The following is a 9948-nucleotide window of genomic DNA, read 5'->3' as shown; positions in this document are numbered from 1 at the left end:
AGGGGAGGGTTCCACAAGCTTTCTGTCCCACATTCAGCCACAATCCTGCCCTGACAAGCAACCCACAGAAAAACGCCTGCCCAAGTATAGAAAAGTATCTGATCTGATTTTTTGAACAAATATGAGTCTGCAAAGACCTCTGTTGGCATCATAAGGATGAGTCAGTGGCAAGCACATCCTCAGAGATGATACCATCTGGAATCTCACTGTCTGGTTCTGGTCCTCATCACACTTCTGAAACTGCTTGTTCAGAGGTAACCTACAGGGCCAGTCCCGTGGGGATGTGACCTATGCAGTCACACAAGACCTCACACCCTGCACTTGTTTCTATATTCTACAGTCATCATCTTGAAATTCTTAACAGTTTTTGAACAAGGGACCCCACATTTTCCTTTTGCACTGAGCTCTACAATTGTCTGGTCCGGTTGCAAAATCCAGCAAGCTTTTTCTCAGAAATGTCTACATAGCCTACGAGCTCATCCTCCTTAGTGCAAGTCTCTCCTCTCTAGTCTTTGTGAAATCCCACTCTCCTGTTCTCTTCTACCTCTATGACCTAGCAGGAGGGCTCCAAGATTCCCTACAATACCATGGGAATCATCAGGGCTCAAAATGCAAGGGTGCAGTGTTGGGAGCCAGCCTTGGAGGCCCACCTGATTGACAGGGTCCTGGTGGGCTGAAGACCCCGGGCCTCAGGGCGAGCCCAGGAAGCTGAGGCCCTTCTGTCTTCCACCTTTGCTGTTTGGTACGGCCGAAGAATTCTGTGCAGTCATGGAAGAAGAAAATGGCATGTTTATGTGAAGTACTCACAGCTAACCTGAGAATGTCATGGTTTATTTTTCCATTTCCCAGTATGCCGTTTGGCCTTTTCTAACAAATGCAATGGTTAAACTCTGAAGCACATCAAAAATGCTTTCTTTCACTTGATTATAAGTTACTAGATATTGCTTGAGTAAAAATGGTACAAGTATATTCATTCCTTATTTGATTTAGAATTATGTAGTTTAGTGTTTAGACATAAGGTTTTTTTAGAAGCACAAGTTTATAGTAAGTTCATTATGAATTCATTATAAGTTCTAACACTTATCTAGGAGTTATATAGGTGGTTTATAACACTTTTCACAGATTTAGGATGAAGATTAATTGTTAAGGTTTTTACTTAATTCAATAGTTAAAATTCTAAGTTAACGTTTGTAGAGTGGGTTTTCACTGAACTCATAATATACTAATCAGACACTTTTATGATAAATTAACTAAAGACAGAAAGCAACCTTGGGGGTCTGGGAAACATTACTAAAAGCTTCTTTTGAGTTTTCTTTAGAAATAAACACTGCAGGATAAGAGAAAAGTAACGAAGACACCTGGACAAGAGAGGCGATTACAAAGCTCTGAAGGTCATAGAAGCCCCAGAAGGAACACTACTGCTACATGAAGAAATGTACACTTGGAAACTTTCTTGAGACATTTCAAGGACTATAATTCGGGACTTTGGACTAATACTATCATTTTTGGCTTTATGAGTAAGACTCATTGTCTGAATGTTTATAGGGTTCTTGGCTTGTTTGTTGCTAAGACCACTAGATGGTGGTAACTTTTAAAGGATATGTACGTGAAGGATTTTTCTTTGTCTTGCCCCTTTATGAATGGTATAAAAGCTTTCAGTTAACCAACATTAAACTGTCATCTGTTCAGCAAGCAGGTGTCCAGTATAATATTTTTGTCTTTCACCTATCTGTCTCTCCTTCAGGAAACCTCACGACCCGGCAGGGGCTGGACCCCTGCAGTGCAGGGTACTGTTAAGTGTGGCATGGAGGTAGGAAAGGTGCCAGGAGACAATGCAGAGTGGTTGAACGAGAACCCCCTCAGAGAATCCCTTCCAAGCAGCTGGGCCTGGTGGTTCACACCTGTAATCCCAGGACTTTGGGAGGCTGAGGTGGAAGAATTACTTGAGCCCAGGAGTTTGAGACCAGCTAGGCAACATAGCAAGACCACAATTAGGTATGGTGGTATGTGCCTGTAGTCTGGAGGCACTGGAACTATGCGGAGGCTGAGGCGGAGGATCACCTGAGCCCATGAGGTCATGCTGCAGTGAGCAGTGATTGTGCCACCGCACTCCAGCCTGGGTGACAGAGTGAGACCCTGACACACACACACACACACACACACACACACACACACACACACGTGCACACAGATCCCTTCCAGCTCCTACAGGAACAAACCACAATTGAACCACAGCACTCCTTGGTAGGCAAGAGTGTTGGGCACTGTGAGGAGTCAGATGAGGTCCCCGGGAGAAAGATGTGTTCCAAGAAAAAGTCTGAAGGAGGTTTGTGCACCATGAAAGAAGGTGTCACCAGCCTCGGCAGAAGGGTAGAGGCGAGTAGGGGAAGGGATGAAATTGGGGAACAAGTGGCTGTGGCCTTAGTTGGGCCACTGATTCACTGTGTAACTCTGATCATATTTGGGGCTACCCGTCTGCAGACTAAGAGTGTTAAACTTGGTGGTCCTTTCCCTTGAGCTCTCCCAGTCATTAAGGCTCTAAATCCCAGCAGACAACTGGAGATGGTGTGGGTAGGATGGCACCAGGGGAGGTGAGGCTATGGGGTGGCCAATACAGCCCATGTGGCTGGACCAAGCATCAAGGGAGTTACAGAGTATAAGCCACCATGAGCTAAGGAATTCGATGGATCGTCCACATGGATATTCACATCCATGACTCCTTGTCACGTTCACTTCTGCAAAGCACAGGAGAGGAGATGGAGAGGAGAAACCCTACCTGGGTACTGAAGTCATGGAAGAAGGCCATGATAACAACTAGCTTTGGCACAGCACTTCACTGAGAATTTTCGCATTCACTCAAGCCTGGTGGGTCCTCTCAGCCCTGCAGCAGTATTCTCAAAACTTGCAATGACAGACACTGAGGCTCAGGGTTGAAGGGACTGGCCCAAAATCTCATCTTCTGGGAGATCCCTCCTTCCCACTACCCAGCGAGCACTGGGAGAGGGTGGGATCCTGGAATGGCCATGAGCTGCAAGTGATGGGATGGAGAGGCCCTGGGTCGTCCAAGCCCTCTGTGGTTCCCAGGCACCAGGGAGAGTTCAAAGTGCCAACTTGGGAGCCCAGAGCTCCAGCAAACTGAGAAAACGTGAGTCAGTTCCAATCCAGAACATAAAAGCAGCAGGAAGAGTCATAAGCGACCATATCACAGATGCTTTAAAGAACGTTTCCAACTCTTAGAGGGGCCATCAACCCACCAGGAGGAAAACAAACCAAAATTGAACCACAGTGCCCCCTGGCAGGCAGGAGGGTTGGGCACTGTGCAGAGATCAAGTCACCCCCAACCACCACCTCCCCCTCCCCCCAGACATGTTTTCTGAGGAAAAGGCTGAGGGACATTTGCTCACCATGGAAGAAGGTGCCACCAGGCATAGTCGAAGGACAGAGAAGAGTGGGAGAGAGATGGAGATGGAGGTTACTGGAGGCCATGGACGTGAGATGGGGCCCACCCAGTTCTGCCCTTCCCCAAGTGAGCCAAGCAGGGATCCTTCTGCCCCGCCAGGCTCTGAGCAAGGAAGAGGGTGGCAGAGTCTCAGCCCCAGCAGGAAGAGAATGATGGAAGATGGCAACGTCAAGACCTTGGGAGGGGAGCCAGAGTCAGGGAACGGAATGGGGCCCTGTCTCCCCATGGCAGAGTTCATCAGGGTCCAGGATCTGCCCTCTATTGGCATCGCCTAGCTGAGCCATGGCTCAGGTATCTGACACCTGGGCCTGGAGTCACATGCCAGGAAACCCAATACTCTTGGGCCCCGCCCCCAGCTTCCAGCAGGTCCCAGCAAACAGGGCTTCTGGAGGAAGAAGTGGATTTCCAGAACCAGGCAGCAGGGAGGCTACTTCCGGGGAGAGAGCAGCAGCTCAGGAGAAGGCTCTGCCACGACAGGGGTGAGAGGCTGGGAGGAGGAGGGAGAGGATAAGGGAGGACGAGCAGGGTAGGCAGGGGTTAATGCTCCTGGGAAAGGGGTTAACAGACATAGAATGCAGGGCCGGGGCCCTTCCTACCTGGTTATCTAGCCTAGCTGGACACCATGAAGTCCTCTTACTGATCTGTCCCCTTGTCTCCATCACACCAACCAGACCAGACTCGCTGGTGCCTATCTGGCCCACTTGGCAGCCACCCAGGTGGGTAGGGGAAGGAGACTTTATTCCAACGAAGGAAATCAATACATGGACAGAGGCAGAAACTTAGAAACCCCCAGACCCAGAATGGCCAACAGGGCCTGGGGCCAAAAGACCTCATAGATTAACCTTCCAGAATCAATAGACCCTAAAACGGTCTCAAGTCAGAGGACCCTTTACCCAAAGGGCCCTACTGTGGAGCCCTAGATCTAAAGAGAGACCCCCTTGCAAGAAGTAAGAGGTTCACCCAGGCCTGAGGGAAACCCTCAAAGGCCTAAAGAGTCTCCCCAGCGGCACCTCAGAAGACAGAGCTGCTGGCAGTGGGGGATGGAGTTCTCGCCACTCACTCTCCCCTTCTGTGGTCTTTTCTTCCCCAGATTCTGCTCCACTCCAGGACTATGCCAATCTGTGGCCATGCTCCTACCAGCCGGTCATTTCCTGTCCCTCCTGCTGGTGATAGGCACAGGGAGCTCTGTGCCCAGCCCCCGGGTGCGTCCCCAGGGCTGCTATGTGGCAGAGGAAGCCGGTAATCGGACGTTCCGCTGCAGCCAGGCCGGCCTGAGTGCCGTTCCCACCGGCATCCCCAACGACACCCGTAAGCTCTACCTGGATGCCAACCAGCTGTCATCGGTGCCAGCTGGTGCCTTCCAGCACCTGTCTGTCCTGGAGGAGATGGATCTGTCCCATAATGCCCTTGCCTACCTCTCAGGGGCTGCTTTCCAGGGCCTGGCAGGTACTCTGCGCCACCTCGACCTCTCTGCCAACCAGCTGGCCTCGGTGCCCGTGGAGGCTTTCGTGGGGCTGCAGATCCAAGTGAATCTGTCTGCCAACCCGTGGCACTGTGACTGTGCCCTCCAGGAAGTGATCAGGCAGGTGAGGCTGGTGCCGGGCAGTGGGACAGGCATAGTATGCGGCCCGGGAGCCCGACCAGACCTCGTGGGTCAGGAGTTCCTGCTTCTAGCGAGGGAGGAAGAATTGTGTGGAGCAAGGTGGGGCAGGGCCCAGAGGAGCACCGACGTGGCCCTGCTGGTCACCATGGGGGGCTGGCTGATGCTCGTGGTGGCTTATCTGGCCCACTATGTGTGGCAGAACCGGGATGAGACCCGGCGCACCATCAAGCGGGCCCCTGTGCTGCCCGTGCGCTCCGAGGACTCCTCTACCCTCAGCACTGTAGTCTGACAGCCAGGGACAATCCTCCAGCTGCCTCCCACACACCTACCCCTATGCCAGCGTCTTTTCTGTGACCCCTCTGCTTCCTGTGTCACCCCAGCCCAGCCTCCTTCCGCCTCATCCCTTCCTCCTCATCTCCCCTAAATTAACTCTCTCTCTCTCTTTCTCTGTCTCAGCCAACACCATCTTTGGTGTCCGGATTGTGCTAGACTCAGAAAACCCAAATTTCACAGTCGGGATGACAGAACGGAGAGTGACAGCAGGTGCAGGGGCAGGGGGAGCATTGAGGAGGGTGCCTGCTCCTGGCCTACAACCTCAAAGGCATCACTATAGAGACATTTGAACTGATGCTTAAAGAATAAGGGGGTTCGCGACCCGCCTAGGCAACTTGACGAGACCTCATCTCTACAATAAATAAAAAATGAGCCGGGCATGGTAGCGCGCGCCTGTAGTTCCAGTTACTTGGAAGGCTGAGGCAGAAGGATCGCCGGAGCCCAGCAGGTCGAGACTGTGGTGGCCGGGAGTGGCCACTGCACTCCAATCTGGGTGACAGAGTGAGACTCCAACTCAAAAAATAAAAAAATAAAAAGAATAAGGGGGACTTGAGGTAGAAAAGAGGGAGGGACCCTAGATGAAAGGCTGTGGGCAAGGCCAGGAAGATATATGACAACTTAGAATGTCTGGGCAGTGGCAAGACCTACTCTAGCCTGAAAGAGAGGTGTGAAGTGGAACAAGGAGATGGTGGGACCAAGTTGGAAGTGAGGTCAGAAAGTTGGGATGTGGGCCGGGCGCTATGGCTCACACCTGTAATTTCAGCAATTTGGGAGGCCCAGGTGGGCAGATTGCTTGAGCCCAGGGGTTCGAGACCAGTCTGGGCAACGTAGCGAGACCTCATCTCTACAATAAATCAAAAAATTAGCTGGTCAGGGTGGTACACATCTTTAGTCTCAGTTACTCGGGAGGCTGAGGTGGAAGGATTGCCTGAGCCCAGGAAGTCGAGGCTGCAGTGAGCTGTAATCAGCATGATCATGCCACTGCACTCCAGCCTGGGCAACAGAGTAAGACCCCGACTCAGAAGAAAAAAGTTAGAGTATGGCCAGGTTTAAAAGGACGCTGTGGGCCCCTCCTCTGTTCTCTCTCTCCCTCTAATGAGAACCACCCTTGCTTCTTGCCTCTCTCTGGTCCACAGGCTTCCTGTGCCTTCTGGCAGCGGATCTCCCCTGTCTCGGGCCCCCCCTGCTTCCTTTTCCAGGACTCTCTGTCTCTCTGCCCTCTCCTTTAAGAAAAGAACTGACAGGTTTCCTCAGTTCCGTCTCTTGGGGGAAAGGTGGTCTCCTCTATGACAGCTGGGATGGGTGACCGGAGAGCTGGGGGCAGAGGGGAGACCCCAGAACGTCACTGGACAAGTTAATAAAGTCACATTTAGGAAAGCCCCTGATCTCTTTCTCATTGCTCAGCTTCCTGCACCTACGAGGCCTGGTGGTGAGGAGGATGGGAAGGGTTATGAGCCCTTCCCACTCCCTTCACCACCCCTGTGGTAGGGGGTGTTCCTGCTAGGCAGGATGCCAGCTTCTTCTCTCCCCTCCTACCTCCCAGCTCCTGACACCAGAGTCCACCTGCTAGGAAAGCCAGGGTTTATGAATTAATGATGGTGGAACTGGAAGGAAGAGAGGGAGTCTGGAAGGAGGACAAACAGGGAGGAGGGGGAAAGGGCAGTGTCCAGGCGCCGAGTCATCCATCAGCAGTCTGCAACCTGTTAGCCCGCCGGCCTCCCTAGGACCCAGGAGGGGAGGGGGAGGCTGTTAACCTCTAGGTCATCTGTCTTTTCTCTCAGTGGGACTCTGAACAGAGTGTAGGGAAAAACCAGCTGTGCACAAAGTCAAAAGAATTTCTTGGGGAGAGGGAGACCAGGTTGGCTGAAGGAGGGGCCACGTGATCAATCCCTAGTACCCAGTAGGCTTCTCAAGGAGCCCAAAATGTCTCTCCTGCTTCCATCCAGGACCATCCACCCACATGACCTCCATGGAAGTCAGCTGCTTTGGGGAAGCTCATGGGAGCCTGAATAGAAATCGAAGATAAGTTGGGCAGAGCGCCTCATGCCTGTAATGTCAGCACTTTGGGAGGCTGAGGCGAGAGGATTGCCTGAGCTCAGGGGTTCAAAACCAGCCTGGACAACTTGGCAAGACCTCGTCTCTACAATAAATCAAAAAATTAGCCAGGCATGGTGGCGCACGCCTGTAGTTCCAGCTACTAGGAAGGCTAAGGCAGAAGGATCACCTGAGCCCAGCAGGTCGAGACTGTGATGGCCATGAACATGCCACTGCACTCCAGCGTGGGCAACAGAGTGAGACTCTGACTCAAAAAAAAAAAGAAAAAAAAGAAACCAAAGATAACCCTTGAGCTAGGTTCCACCAGCTTAGGGCAGAGGCTGGGGCAGAGTGGATAGTCACTCAAGGAGTGGCAGAGGCTGGGCACGGAGGCTCACACCTGTAATCCCAGCACAAGAGGTCTACATGGGAAGATCGCTTGAGGCCAGGAGTTGAGACTAGCCTGCGCAACATAGAGAGACCTCATCTCTACAAAAAATCAAAAAGTTAGCCAAACATTGTGGCACATGCCTCTAGTTCCAGCTACTTGGGAGGCTGAGGTGGGAGGGTCATCTGAACCCAAGGGTTCGAGGCTACAGTGAGCTACGATTGTGCTACTGCACTCCAGCCTGGGCAACAGAGTGAGACCCTGCCTCTAAAATAAATAAATAAATAAATAAGATGGACAGAGCGGAATTCATTGCCTCTCCTGGTCTCTCTGCCCCATCTTGACTTCCCCGTCTCCATTCTAGGTACTCTCCCACTTCTACCCCTCCTGTCTTCATCACTGAACGCCCCCCCCCCACCCCCGCACACACACAACTCCAGTTCTGAGCTCCCTAATAGGAGGCTCCAATTAGACTCATCTCAGAAAAGCCTGAGAACCCCCCATGGTCATCTCTGCCATCATCTTTTCTGAGGTGACCTGGGCCTCCCCATCTCCTAGGACTCTCAGGGATGTCTGGTTCTTTCTGTCTGCTAGGGTGTGGGAAGATCCAGGCTGCAGCTCTGACCACATCTTGGCCCCATCCTGGCCCCATCCCTGGCAAGCCCACCTTCAGTCTCACCCCTGCCACTCTCAGAGCATGTCCTGCTCTGCTCACTCATTCCCTGCTGGAATCAAGCTGGGATGCATCTTACTGGGTTCTGGGAAACAGACGTGCAGGCCTGAGGGAGATCGGGGGATGGGAGGGTGGGGACGAGCAGAGCCCATCATCTCTCTCTGGCACGCCCAGTCCTGGAGTCTTATTCAGCTTTCTGTCATCCAGAGCAACAGAGACAGCATCTTGAAGATCTGCTGGGAGCTGGCTCCCTACCCCCAGCACCTCAACCCCGCTGACCCCTAACCCAGCTCTCAGACCTGAGGTCATGGCAGGAAAGTGTCCAGGAAAGAGCTCTGTCCATAGCTCAGATCAGGAGGGCCCTGGAGTCAGGGTATCCTGAGTCCTGGACACTGACTTCCACTGATTACCCCCGTGGCCTCCCCAACCCAAACTCTATCCCATCCTATGGCTAGGGTGGAGGATTGGGAAGTGCCAGGGAGACCTTCACTGGCTCTCTTCCCCAGGAAGAGACCCCTTCACGAGGCCAGTTGGGGGTCTCTGGGTCAAAACTTGGTGGGAGGAGGATGTCAAAGCTGTAGCCCCAGCTCAGCCCATCCCAGGAGACTGGTAAGACAGTACCGCCACACACACACAGGCTCCCTCCTAGAACGACCGTTGCTGAACCCCTGGGCTGTCTCTCAGTACCCTGGCCTCTGATTTGTGCTTGCCCACTGGGCAGGCAGGAGGGGTGGTCTAACTGGCTTCACCATCATCCTCATCTCTGCCAGGGACCAGGGAACATAGAGCCCTAGGTTCTAATACAGCACTGGGGCCTGGTGAGGCAGCTGGACGCCCTCAGTGACGTTGCCGCTTCTGGCCCTTCTGCCTGGGATGAAGAGAAAGGGTACACTCTTCTGGGGGCCACATTGCATCAGGCCCAACCTCTCCCAGTGGGACGTGCTAGAGCCCAGAGCAAAGCTGCCAGGTACCAAGGGAGCCTTGCCAGCTACTCCGCACAGCTCCGAGACAAGAATCTGGTAGCCCGGGCGCAGGCTCCTGCTTGTCACCACATGCAGCTCTGGGGCGTTGCGAGTGTGGATGGGGTGGGAGGAGATGGGGAAGCCACCACAGCCCTCCCACCACCAGCTTCTTTTTGCCCTGAGGAGTTGAGGCCTGGAGCAGCAGAAGAAGCAGACAGTGCCCTTGGGGAGCACCCTAGGCAGAGGGGGAGTGGTAGAAACCAACTCTCAGGAAGCTTCCAGACTAATGGGGGAAAAAAGTGGTTCCTCTTTGAACTCCTCGAGTTCTGAACTTGTTGAGACCAAGACATACCCTAGACAGGAGACTGAAGCACCTACAAAGCCTCATTGTCTATGGGAGGAGTGGGAGGGAGAGCGAGCCAAGTACACTGGTAGCTGAGGGAGGCCAGAAGGCACAATGGATGGGCATGGTCACTACCCCCTCACCCCTCCCGC

General features: G+C 53.0%; 1 protein-coding gene across 1 annotated transcript; it reads left to right on the top strand.

Moving 5' to 3' along the window:
- Positions 1-425: 425 nt before the first annotated feature.
- LRRC3C (leucine rich repeat containing 3C) lies at positions 426-5352 on the top strand. The gene is made up of 2 exons (XM_008065175.1): positions 426-490; positions 4551-5352. Exon 2 carries the CDS (start codon positions 4588-4590, stop codon positions 5350-5352), a length of 765 nt encoding a protein of 254 aa, XP_008063366.1. The 5' UTR covers positions 426-490; positions 4551-4587.
- The last annotated feature ends 4596 nt before the right edge of the window (positions 5353-9948 follow it).

This window comes from Carlito syrichta, unplaced genomic scaffold (assembly GCF_000164805.1).
Source record: "Carlito syrichta isolate Samal-C Ts95f unplaced genomic scaffold, Tarsius_syrichta-2.0.1 Scaffold308181, whole genome shotgun sequence".
NCBI classification, from domain to species: Eukaryota; Metazoa; Chordata; class Mammalia; order Primates; family Tarsiidae; genus Carlito; species Carlito syrichta.
The sequence above is the reverse complement of the archived record's forward strand: the minus strand, read 5'-3'. Positions and strand labels throughout refer to the sequence as shown.